General features: G+C 37.3%; 2 protein-coding genes across 10 annotated transcripts; both read right to left on the reverse strand.

Moving 5' to 3' along the window:
* Positions 1 to 2,320: 2,320 nt before the first annotated feature.
* On the reverse strand, positions 2,321 to 7,541 carry LOC107861999 (uncharacterized protein At2g39795, mitochondrial). Of its 9 annotated transcripts, XR_007053909.1 has the most exons (5): positions 7,204 to 7,519; positions 4,955 to 5,283; positions 3,747 to 4,564; positions 2,732 to 2,872; positions 2,321 to 2,619 (listed from the first exon to the last, which is right to left on the reverse strand). XR_007053909.1 is itself a non-coding variant. In XM_047409921.1 (3 exons), exons 1-3 carry the CDS (start codon positions 7,417 to 7,419, stop codon positions 4,402 to 4,404), a joined length of 744 nt encoding a protein of 247 aa, XP_047265877.1. In that variant the 5' UTR covers positions 7,420 to 7,538; the 3' UTR covers positions 2,321 to 4,401. The 9 variants fall into 9 exon arrangements, 2 of the variants coding, with proteins under 2 accessions (XP_047265877.1, XP_016562910.1); XR_007053906.1 differs by having other exon boundaries at positions 2,321 to 4,232; positions 4,326 to 4,600; positions 7,204 to 7,541; XR_007053905.1 differs by having other exon boundaries at positions 2,321 to 4,232; positions 4,306 to 4,600; positions 7,204 to 7,540.
* A 2,043-nt stretch (positions 7,542 to 9,584) lies between these two features.
* LOC107862002 lies at positions 9,585 to 12,370 on the reverse strand. Its single transcript, XM_016707425.2, has 2 exons — positions 12,080 to 12,370; positions 9,585 to 10,005 (listed from the first exon to the last, which is right to left on the reverse strand). The coding sequence occupies exons 1-2, from the start codon at positions 12,173 to 12,175 to the stop codon at positions 9,739 to 9,741; spliced, it is 363 nt and encodes a 120-aa protein (XP_016562911.1). The 5' UTR covers positions 12,176 to 12,370; the 3' UTR covers positions 9,585 to 9,738.
* Between the last annotated feature and the right edge of the window lie 479 nt (positions 12,371 to 12,849).

Consider the following 12,849-nt stretch of genomic DNA (forward strand, 5'->3'; position numbering starts at 1 on the left):
CTGAAAGGATACACTTAAGGCTATAAATACCTGATATTTTCCTCAGGTATTGAAATCAATTTTGACAGCAAAAACTCTCTTGTTATTAACAAAAACTCTGTGTGATCATTAAACTGTTGAGTGAGTTCGTTGAATCCAACAATTTGAGATACCGCTATTGTTCGGATTGAATGCTATTTTATCCTGGGAGAAATATTCCATAACCTCGGGTACAGTGAAGGGAATTATTCCTTAAAGACACTCCGTGAAGTCGAGGGACTTAGCCTTACAAATTCTGTTTCATCTTATTTCTGAAAATTAACATACTTTTAGGATAGATTATCAGTAATCTTGTGTTGAAGGTGTTAAAGAACTTCATAGGTGTTCTTGTTTATACAAAAACTTGTGTTGTAATTAGTGTTGCATTTATACAGATTCTTGTACTCGACACACCATAAAATAACAAAAATATGTTTCGTTCAATTTATCGAAGTTTAAGCGGCTTAAGAATCTTTTTAAATTTTGTTCGATTCTTTTTGATCTGTCGAATTTGTATTTTCTTGAATTTTTGTTGATATAATGTTGTTTCAAGTCGTTTGTAGTACTATTTTATGGTAGCATTGCTCTATTAGTATTTGTTGTTCTATTACTCTCTATTGTCATTTATATCTCTATTACTACATCTTTTTCTATAATGTATTTTGTCTTGAGCCGAGGGTATATTAGAAACAATTTTTCTACCTTACCTCTGAGGTAGTAGTACATACTGCAAACATTCTACCCTACAAGACTGAAAATATACTAGGTATTGTTATTATTGAGCAACGTATAATCTAGCTCAACCTAACCGAATTTAACTTTCGAATAGAATTGAACAACGATTTATTTATCGAGTTGTCATTTTGACTGTTTAAATTAAACTGATATACGGTCTATTTGGCACCTCTAAGCATGAGCAAAGAGCCACTTTTTGACATTCCAGTTGTCAAATGAACAACTCGAGTCCCAACTATAGCCTACGAAAAACAGAACGACACGAGTAGTCTCATATTGGATTTGGACAAATCAACTTTCCTTCTCTACACACTTTGTACAGCTAGAATAGGCATACATTGTCCTACCAACATAAGATGGTGGAGGATCCTTCCATCCCTAAACTAGAAATCTCGAGTTAAGAATTTTGAAAATAAAAATAGCCCTAAAAGCGTATTTCAAAAGAATGAATCCTTCAATAAAATTGAATTCTAATATGGATATCGAACACCGGATCAAAAACCAAAAATGAAAAAGACCTATGTTGTCCTCCATTAGAAATTGATTTTCTCAAGAACCTATGCATCTTCCCAATTTTTACCTTGCAAGTCATTGTTCTTCAGGTGATGACATGAAAATAGCTTTCTTCATACGTGGGATTCATTTTCGACGTCCCATACAACCATCTAGTAAAACTAACCAACAGGAAAATTGCCAATAATTCTTTGCTAAAAATGCGTAAACAGTGAAGGAAAATACATTCGACAAACTCATGTGATGGGAGGACAAGATACCCAAATAACGTATGAGAAGAAGTCACATAAAAGGTAGGACTAAATAATCAGCAGTAACAAGCAAACACCAACCAAACTGTTCAAGCAAATGTTGTTTACTCTTTAGAAGAAAGGTATTAGTACAAATTTTAGAGATAACTAATCTAGAAATTAATTTTAAGATGAGTTTATTCCATATTTAGTTAGGATAAAATTGCTCGGTATTAGTTATCCCGAGATTGTAGTGTTATCTTTATCTATATTGAGGGTGGAATCACAAATAACAACCGTAAAATAACTTGTTCCCCAACCAAACGGCCCCTAGAGTCATGTCATTTTACTGAGAGTGCTCTTCCCTCTTGTTTGGTAGGTAAAGAAACTATTGAAGAAAACTAGAATTCCATTTCCTCTTTCCCTTTCCATGTGCCTTTCATGGAGAATCTGCTAGTTTACCAGACAATGTGGTATGACCCGTAAGATAATGCTACTAATTGTCTCAGATGTTGCTTTCCCTTCCAAAAGCAACTCCCACCCATGAAGATAACAATTAGACTAGGAAAGCAACAGCGTTGGACTACTTAATTCAACTACTGATACAGCACAAAATTCCAAAAGGTACTCCATGTTCACTATTACTTATCGACAACGGACTTTGCACCCTCCATAAGAAAATAATAAATGAAATGCATGTTTTATCATAATATCCATATTAATTGGTTTATAATTTTTGATGGACTCAACTACTCGGCAAGTGATCTGGAATTAGCAGGTAATATTAAGGTTAAAATAGGAAAAAAAAAATATTGTTCTCTTGATATGCTAAAGTGGACAAGTAAAATGATAAAAAAGTGAACACAGAGGGATACATATTCAAGACTGGCTGTCCATCATAACGCAACAGAAGCTTCCGCTATTACGAAGCTTTGACCATTTTAAACCATGAAATTCAACATACAGCAAAGGTGTAGGTAGTGGTAGAAACATGATGTGTGTAGGAACAAGCAATACTACCAGGAAAAAGATGAACAATTCCATCTTACCCACTGCTGGATATGGATTAGATCATCAAAAAGTCTTTTATCAGCTGTTGAACCAATGAGTAGGGCCTAATTCACTGTGAATGGGACGCGGCAAAACAGTAAGAAATATCTGAAGTAGAATCACAACCTAAACTTACAAACAAAATAAGGCCTCTTCTACATATAGCTGTAAGTACATCAACACACCTTTAAGTATTACGCTACTAGACACTTCACAAACTTCCCGGGACGCACGGACTTAGGCTCTGATACCACGTTCGTCATGTCCTACACCTTGGTGGGGCGGACCGACACTCAGTACCTTTACCTTGACCAAGCAGTCCAGCTCTACATAAATATAAGGGCATACCATAATTTACGAACATACGTGAAAGAGAGAACATAGGACACAAATCTAATAATAAATACATCTTTCATAAATAGAAAATTCTTTAGTTCAAGGACCACAAGGGGCTGCATATAATAGACCCTTGTGGTCCTGCCCTTCACCAGACCCCACACATTGTGGAGCTTTAATGCACCGGGCTGTCCTTTTTTTTCAGTTCAAGGACATAAGTCTAGCAAAAACTAAAGTGAAGTTGAGCCAAAACATATTACATGCATGACATGAATAACATAGATCAATGAAGCTTCTCAGGCATGATATGGACAGTAGAAGGGTTCTAAATAAAAGCACAATAGTGTTTGTTTTTCAATAAGAATTCTAAAAAAAGAGAGTTGACATAGACAGAAATAGTTACAATACCTACTACATTATCTTACAAATACACAACACAAACATGAGTGCAAGAGTCCACTAAAACAAGCACCCAAAGTCAGATGAAGACAAGTGTTATGTAACATACCTAATCTTCTCAATCAAGGAAAAGACAGTCTATCTGACTAGATAAATATCAGTGAGAAATTATGATAGTATATCTTAATGCATCTTCAGTCAATGCTGACATCTACCACCAATAAAAGTTAAAAGCATCTTTGGTTATACCAAGTTACTAACAGACAGTAAAGTCGGAAGACAGCTGGAAGGAAGCACTTATGCGGCATCACAAAATATTTGATTGAAGATGTTCGGTAATTGTCGCATAAACTGTGAAAGTCTACACCAAGAAATTCAGAAAAGCAGCAAAACAATTTCCCGAAAAAAAATAACAAAAGAGGACGGACATACAAAAATAAGATGGTGTAACCAAATATAATTTACCTTTAACTGGATGGTTGGTTCTTGAAACAGTAAGAAACAACGCCCATATCAACGCCCATATCAGGACATGGTTACAATGAAAACTCCGCGAGTCGAAAGAGGACGCTTGCTCAAAATTGAACAAGCTAAATTGCTATTGCTACTGAAGTAGATAAAAAATACACAGTACGATGTTGTTCCTTACAAATTTGACATTACTGTAAACTCTCTATGCACCAACAAAATCTGTGTAAAAGGTCAACGTATAGCAGCTTGAAAAGTTCAAGTAAAAGTGTGTGGCAGAGAGGTTGAGGTAAAGGAGAGACCTATTATGCCAAATGCATAGACTTCATAGCAAAGCCCAGGTGTACACTTTGCTAAGATGCAGCCCAAATTTGTGATTGAAGAATGGGTGATGATTTTTGATCTTCACAGAGTACAACTAATCAGTAATGTTACTGCACGACTTCTTGGTAAGGCTGATTTGTTCCTGATATAGTAGGAAACCTTGACAAGACAAATAAATTAGTATGGACAGAATTCCAATTGAGCTAAAAAGTGTTTCTTTCACATTCTAAACCTGCAAGTAAAACTTCTCACAGGCAATGACATCAAAAGCATGGTCCGCAAGCAAGTCAGCAAGACAGCACTCGTAAGAGAAATGCAACCACTATCTCTATTTCCGCTCTATGAACGCTTTGGCCTTCTCCATCCAGCGAATAAACTCAAGCTTATCTTTGTTCTTCATGTATTGATGTAAAAATACACATAGTTCATCGTTTATTCCCCTGGTCTCTAGGAAATCATATAAAGAATTCTGCAGCTCATCATCCAATTCCCTGCAAATTACAAGTTGAAAAAGAAGACCAACCAAACTATTAGGTGAAACTGCCATCGCTAGCAATGGGAGTCCATCAGTCGCACAAAGAAGAAAAGACAAAGAGAATATAGATGAAGAACTGGGAGTACAATCACCAAACCAAAATCTATCAGAACTAAAGGATGACTCCTGCAAAGTTTCGAACTTAATTATTCATAATTAAAACAACACAGGAATGATTTAAAATCATGGCAGTACAAGAATTGAGGAAATTTTGGAATGTTCAGTTCACACATTTCCCAATCCTGAAGTTCTTAATAACCACATAAGCAAACTCAGCAGAAAAATTCTAAATAAGAAAGCTAAGTAAGCTAGGTGGAGATTAAGGAATCAAATCAGAGATACATACTTAAATGGAGGGCCTACATAAGGCTGATCCACTATGCCATTCTGTCCACGCATGTAAACTTTACAAATCTCAACGCTGTTTGGCCATGCAGAACAAACAAACTCGAGCACATCATTGCCTTCTCCTTTGTGAACATTGACAATCATAGTCATGTGAAGTAGCACGTCATCTGCTGCAGATACATCGCCACCTTTTTTAACAGGAATAGATGCATCAAACATGGTAACTTCAACTTTAATATCTTCATTCTCTCCAAATTTTTTGTTTAATTTAATCCATTGCTCTCCAGGCCGTTCATCAATGGTAAATGAATCAAATTTTGCGATAGGCTGCAATTCAGTAATTCCCATTTAATTTTAAATAGAAAAAAAAAATGCAAGAATTAGCAATAGAGACACTGCTGACTCACACTATTCAATACGTGAAAACATATGCAACGGCAAGCCAAATAATAAATAACTTAATTCAGAAATTCCCTTTGGCAACACGAATAACATGGAATAGGCACACCACATGTGTATCGATACATCAGAGCATATAGATGAAGCAGATACAAGATAATTACTTGTTAAAGTCAGTCCACATTACATTATCAGCAAGAATACACATCTCTGTAGCTTTACAAATTTCTGTTTTAGCATTTTTACTGTTAACTAGGTCAAAGCATATTCTGTAACGTATGTAGATTGTAGATTATACTACAAAATAGGGTGTGGTAGCAGCTAGAGCCACACACAAACCTGATTTTTTAATGCAAGGTTGTATTATATATATATTTTGTTGCGTAATTGTATTAATTGATAGATATGTATGTCTCAACTTCTCAGTGACCCCATAATTATATGTCTCGAATGCTTCAGAGTTCATATCATATGATGACATTACTTTGCTATCAAACATATCCAATGCGAAGCTTAAGTTCAAGACTCTTCATTTATTACTTTTAGTAAAAAAAATAAAAAAATCCAAGATCTTCTTGTCCTTGTCTTAATTTCAAGAGTAAATAAACATTCTCGTTTTGGTTCAGAGAATCGGTTTATCATATCAATGGTTTGGAACAGATCACTGCTTTTAATCGAGACGAGGAAATTGGATTGAGATCATAGGTGGTAACAAAGTTCATTAATGCAGCTTACTCTTCTCTTTAAGTAACTCACCTGCTGCTAGTTTCCTCACAACACGGTGCACAAAAAAAAGCATAAGCCTACTTTAAGAAAGAACGAAAATCTATTAAGGCATTCCAAAATACCAGTCGTACCTTCAGAAAATGATAAAGATCATCAAAGTTCAGCCTAAACATGAAATCTCTACATATATTCCTGACAACTCCAAGAAGCAAAAAGAACATGGGGTTCGACAAGGTTCATCTTTTTTCATGGTTAAGAGGGTATAACATGGAACAACGAATTCCAATCAGCCAAAGTCCAATATATTGATAAGATTCAATTGTATGCTCAAACATTGGCAAAAAGGGGCTACTTGAAGTAAACAAGAGCAACTAATAAGCTAGGCCACCATCATAAATCAGCTAAATGTGCAACCACACTTGATGAGCTCCTCTTCTGTTTACTAGCTTCTCTCCATGAGACTATGTATGTTCAGGATTCATATAAATAATTCAACTTGCTAGGAATTGAGACATAGGTGCAGTAGCAGGCGCAAGAGTCGCTTTCCCAATGGTTCACTCAGGTACAACAACAGGGAAAACATACCCAGTATAGTCCCCAAGGACGGACCTCGGTACAAATATTTGGTGCTCCAGCACACATTATATGTGGCGCAGATTAGGTATAACTATATGAGAAATGTACAAAAATTGATATATGTGGTCAGGCTCTTCCCTGGACCCTGCATATAGAGAGCTTTAATCCACTGGACTGCCCCTTCCTCCTTTTTTTTTTTTTTAAAAAAAAATTGATATAGAATGGAAAAAAAGCACCGTTAAAATCAAGAACATAGCTAGGTGCTTTGGTTTCCTAGTGGAACCTTAAAGCTTTAGGAGTCAGTATGTATGTTCGAACCTCCCTGAGCACCCACGACCCCTAGGTCCGCCACTAGTAGTCCCACAAGTGGGGTCTGGGTAGAGTAGTGTGTATGCAACCTTACCTCTAACTTGCTAAGCTAGACACTAGACATCTCATCCAGTTACTCACCAAATTTTGTAGAAAATCTCAGTACTTTAGTAATTACCTCATAGTCCAAAACAAGGATGAAACAATAAATAAAGAGGAATGAGAAATTGGGGATACCTGAGTTGGAGGAGAACGTTCAAGCTCATAGCGAATTTCGTAGCGTAGGAGTCTGAGAATGTTCTCTTCAAATGCTTCCCTACGCATCTCCGACATGTAATTTCTATTCAAATTGTTGAATATGAATGGATGCGTTTTCTGCTGCTGAAGAAGAAAAACCCTATTGGCTATTCCACCTAATGGTCTAACTAATCGACGAGCCATTGCCATTGCCATTGATGAATGAATACCAAAGGGCGTAAGGAGGGTTTAACAAGAGAATCTTTGGTCTTTCTACCATTTTTTTCATTTTTATCTAAGTCACTCTATTGGGCTGAACCTGGAAATGTCTCATGGGCCCAATGGGGTAATGTTACCTTTTTTCGTTCTGCTATTTCTCTCAACTTGGAAAATTATACACTCGTACATAAATAAATACTCAAACTTTTACTTCAAAGTTGTAATATTGATAATACACATCTAGATATCTTAATTTGAAATCAGTTGGGAAGTAGATACTCTAACGCGTCCCTACTATATCTCGGCGACGTCTAATGCTAACGTAACATATAAATTTTGAAGGTGTCGATATGATTTTTTTGTTTATTTTTTTGAGAAGAATGTCTATATGGCTATTTTATAAATTGGGCACCTCAACACACAGTAAAGACAGTTGAATTTTCTAGATGCGCATTCTCAAAGTTTGAGTCTTTACTTGCCATTGAGATCAAATTTGGGTTTGTGTTTGTTTATCTATTATGTCTTAACGCCTATGAGCCACTTACGTGCATGGCTAGATGGATTGAATCCATGCACGCGTTTAGTTAAATCAATATACTTAAATTGTATGAGTTCCGGCTATATTTGGTTAAAGGATTTATTTTTTCAAAAAATAATAAATAAATAGAAGTTAAGAGGTCTTAACCATTTATCAACAACAGAATGTTAGTACTGTCAAATGTCTGATGCTTTAAAATTAGCTTTTCCGCTTAGGAAACCTGCAACAACCTGGAAGCAAGCATTCCTACAAATGTTAAATCTTCCAATTTATCTTCTGATACACATCGATTTGAAATTATATTAATAATGAAGCGTCAGCTCTTCAAAGCATTGGCTTTTCCTATTCTGCAAAACCATGCATGCATTTGGACTCTTCAAAAGGCTTGACATTTACATAAAAGTAATTTTTCAGACAGCTGGAAGGAAAGCACTTATACGGGCGGCATATGTAATGAGCCAATGTCCCACATTGGAGAGAAATGCTAGCCAATGAGCTCTTTCACCTATTAGACTAGTCTTTTGGGTTGAGTTCTCCCGTTTGGTTTATAACATTGGTCTTTTCATTGAGAGTCCCATGCGTGGGGGCCGTGACTCGGACCCAAGGGGTGCCAGCCATGACTCGGAGTGGTGGCCTGGACCCGAGGGGTGCCAGCCGTGACCAACGAGGAACAAACCACGTGTGGAGCCGCGTCTCGGAGGGGTGACCTGTGTGCCAGTAGTGGTGGCCTGGACCCAAGAGAGGTGCCAGCAGTGACCAACTGGGCATAGCCGTGACCAACGAGGTCGTTGGTTCTCAAGCGGAGTCGATTGTAATGAACCAATGTCCCACATTGAAAAAAAAGAGAAATGCGAAGGGGCTTATAAGCCAATGGGTTCTCCCACCTACTAGGCTAGTCTTTTGGGTTGGGCTCTCCCGTTTGGTTTATAACATTGGTGCTTTCACTGAAAGTTTCATGCGTGGTGGCCTGGACCCGAGGGGTTGCCAGTCGTGGCCAACTGGGCATAGCCGTGACCAACGAGGAACAAACCACATGTGGAGCCGCGTCTCGGAGGGGTGACCTGTGTGCTAGTAGTGGTGGCCTGGATCCAAGAGAGGTGCCAGCAGTGACCAATTAGGAATAGCCGTGACCAACGAGGAACAAACCACGTGTCATGACTCGGAGTGGTGGCCTGGACCTGAGTGGTGCCAGCCGTGACCAACGAAGAGCCCGTGACTCGGAGTGGTGGTGGCCTGGACCGAGGTGTTGCCAGCCGTGACCAACGAGGTGCTAATAGTGGTGGCCTGGATCCAAGAGAGGTGCCAGCAGTGACCAATTGGGCATAGCCGTGACCAACGAGGAACAAACCACGTGTCATGACTCGGAGTGGTGGCCTGGACCCGAGTGGTGCCAGCCGTGACCAACGAAGAGCCCGTGACTCGGAGTGGTGGCCTGGACCGAGGTGTTGCCAGCCGTGACCAATTGCATAGCCGTGACCAACGAGGAACAAACCAAGCGTGGAGCCGCGTCTTGGAGTGGTGGCCTGGACCCAAGAGGGGTGCCAGCCGTGACCAACGAGGTCTTTAGTTCTCAAGCAAAGGCGATTGTAATGAACCAATGTCCCACATTGGAAAAAAAGAGAAATGCTAAGGGGGTTATAAGCCAATGGGCTCTCCCACCTATTAGATTAGTCTTTTGGGTTGGGCTCTCCCGTTTGGTTTATAACAGCATAACAAAATATTTGATTGAAGATGTTCAGAAACTGTCACATAAAATGTGAAAGTCTACACCAAGAAATTCAGAAAAGCAGCAAAATGATTTCTCTCCGCAAGCAAGTCAGCAAGACAACACTCACAGGAGAAATGCAACCGCTATCTCTATTTCCTTTCCATGAATGCACATCATCTGCTGCAGATACATTACCACTTTTTTTAACGGGAATAGATGCATCAAACATGGTAGCTTCAACTTTAATTTCTTCATTCTCTCCCAACTTCTTGTTTAATGTAATCCATTGCTCTCTAGGCCTTTCATCAATGGTAAATAAATCAAATTTTGCGATAGGCTGCAATTCAGTAATTGCAAAAATTAGCAATAGGAGACATTGCTGATTCACACTATTCAATGTATGAAAACATAAGCATCGGCTAGCCAAATAATAAATAACATAGTTCAGAAACTCCCTTCTGCACCATGAATAACTTGGAATGGGTATACCACGTGTTGTATTGATACATCAGAACATACAGATAAAGCAGATACAAGATAATTTACTTGTTAAAGTTAGCCCACATTACATGTATCAGCCAAGAATACACATCTCTGTCGCTTTACAAATTTCTGTTTTAGCATTTTTAATGTTAACTAGGTCAAAGCATATTCTGTAACATATGTAGATACTAGTAGCTTATACTACAAAACGGGGTGCAGTAGCAACATGAGCCACACACAAACCTGATCTTTTAATGCAAGGTTGTGTTATATATATTTTGATGGGCAATTGCGTTAATTGATACACATGTATGCCTCATCTTATCAGATACACCATATTTATATGTCTCGAATGCTTTAGAGTTCAGATCATATGATGACACTACTTTGCTATCAAACATATCCAATGCAAAGCTTAAGTTCAAGACTCTTCATTTATTACTTTTAGCAAAAAAAAAAATACAAAAATCTAAGATTTTCTTGTCCTTGTCTTTGTCTTAATTTCAAGAGTAAATGAACATTCTCGTTTTGGTTTACAGAATCGTCTTATCACAGCAATGATTTGGAACAGACCACTGCTTTTAATGGAGACAAGAGGAAATTGAATTGAGATCACAGCTGGTGACGAAGTTCATTAATGCAGCTTACTCTTCTCTTGAAGTAACTCACCTCCTATTAGTTTCCTCACAACAAGCTGTACAACAAAAAGTGCAACCCTACTTTAAGAAAGAGCGAAAATCTATTAGGCCTTCACAAACAGTGGCGGAGCCACAGCCAATAAAGGGTGGTCGGATGAACACCCTTCGTTGGAAAATTTTTTCGAGTATATAGGTTAAATATAGATATTTGTGGTTATTTACATGTTGTTGCAAACCCTTGACAAGCTAGAGAAGCATAGTCCAGTGGTCAAGAGTGTGCATTTCCGCATCAACAACCCGGATTTGAACCTTGACAGGTGCAGCAGTGCTTTATTTTCTTTGTTTTTTAAACAGTTCTTTGCCCAAGGAAAAATATGAACACCCTTAACCAAAAGTTCCGCTCCGCCACTGTAATCACAAATACTGGTCGTACCTTCAGAAAATGATAATGATCATCAAACTTCAGCCTAAACATGGAATCTCTACATCTTCTTGACAACTCCCAGAAGCAAAAAGAAGAACGTGGGGTTTGACAAGGTTCATCCTTTTTCATGGTTAAGAGGGCATAACATGGAACAGTTAATTCTAATCAGAAAAAACTAATAAATTGGTAAGATTCAATTGCCTGCTCAAACATTGGCAGAAAGGGACTACTTGAAGTACACAAAAGGAACTAATAAGCTAGGCCACCATCATAAATCAACCTACTGTGCAACCACACTTTATAAGCTCCTCTTCTGTTTACTAGCTTCTCTCCATGAGCCTATGTATTTCAGGATTCATATAAATAATTCAACTTGCTAGGAATTGAGACGTAGGTGCAGTAGCAGGCACAAGAGTCGCTTTCCCAACGGCTCACTCGGGTACAACAACATACCCAGTGTAGTTACCAGGGCCGGAACTTGGTACAAATATTTGGTGCTCCGGGCACGCATTAAATTCGACGCAGATTAGGCATAACTATATATACGAAATGTACAAAAATTGATATACGTGGTCGGTCCTTCCGTGAACCCTGAGCATACCAGGAGCTTTAATCCACCTGACTGCCCCTTCTTCTTTTTTTTTTTTTTTTTTTTTTTTAAATATAAACTGATATAAAATGGAAAAAAGCACCAAGAATATAGCTGGGTGCTTTGGTTTCCAAGCGAAACCTTACAGCTTTAGGTGTCAATATGTGTGTGTTTGAACCTTCCTGAGCAACCACGAGCTCTGAAGTAATTACTACCTCATACTACTCCAAAAACAAGGAAGAGACAGTAATTAACAGGGAATGAGAAATTAGGGTACCTTATATGGACGATTTATATACATCTCTAGGTGCATTAAGAGATGGACGAGCCTGAGAATGTTCTCTTCAAATGCTTCCCTACGCATCTCCGACATATAATTTCTATTCAAATTGTTGAATATGAATGGATGCGTTTTCTGCTGCTGAAGAAGGAAAACCCTATTGGCTATTACACCTAAAGCCCCGTTTGAAAAGGATTAAAAAAAATTACTTTTTAACTTGAGTTATTAAAAATTTAAAATAAGTGTTTTTAATTAAGCAGGATAAAAGTGTTGAAACTGAAAAGAAAAATTGTTGATGTGTTTGGTAAATAAATTTTGTCAATCATTTTTTGTTGTCAAAATGAATTAAATATCTTTAAAGTTGTTAACACATAATAACGTGAATTATTTATGATTTTTAATTCTAATACTTCAAAAATAATTTTTATTTAAATACACTTTCAATATAAAGTGATTATGCCAGGTCAATTTATAAATATAAGTTACTTTTTTTATTTTTAAATATTAAAAAATAAAAATTTTAAGATATTTTTTATATAAATATAGTATTATATTATAATATTGCAAGCTTATAAATAACATAAAATTTTTAGGAATGAAACAAGCTATTAAAAAGAATCAATTTTTAAAATTTAAATAACAAGCAGAGATTCTATATGAACGGATAGAGAAGAACTTACCACTCGATTTGACGATAAAATTTTTAAGTGTTTTCTTATGTATTATGTAATAATGGATTATCTGAAAATAAAGAAAAAAGATGAAGA

The sequence above is a fragment of the Capsicum annuum genome, chromosome 3 (assembly GCF_002878395.1).
Source record: "Capsicum annuum cultivar UCD-10X-F1 chromosome 3, UCD10Xv1.1, whole genome shotgun sequence".
NCBI lineage: Eukaryota > Viridiplantae > Streptophyta > Magnoliopsida > Solanales > Solanaceae > Capsicum > Capsicum annuum.

Coding starts and splice junctions, on each gene's coding strand:
- LOC107862002 (XM_016707425.2), bottom strand. CDS start 12,175: ATGTCGGAGATGCGTAGGGAAGCATTTGAAGAGAACATTCTCAGGCTC. Junction 10,006..12,079: donor ATATAAATCGTCCATATAAG/GTACCCTAATTT, acceptor ACTGAATTGCAG/CCTATCGCAAAATTTGATTT.
- LOC107861999 (XM_047409921.1), bottom strand. CDS start 7,419: ATGGCAATGGCAATGGCTCGTCGATTAGTTAGACCATTAGGTGGAATA. Junction 5,284..7,203: donor AACGTTCTCCTCCAACTCAG/GTATCCCCAATT, acceptor ACTGAATTGCAG/CCTATCGCAAAATTTGATTC. Junction 4,601..4,954: donor TATGTAGGCCCTCCATTTAA/GTATGTATCTCT, acceptor TTCACCTAATAG/TTTGGTTGGTCTTCTTTTTC.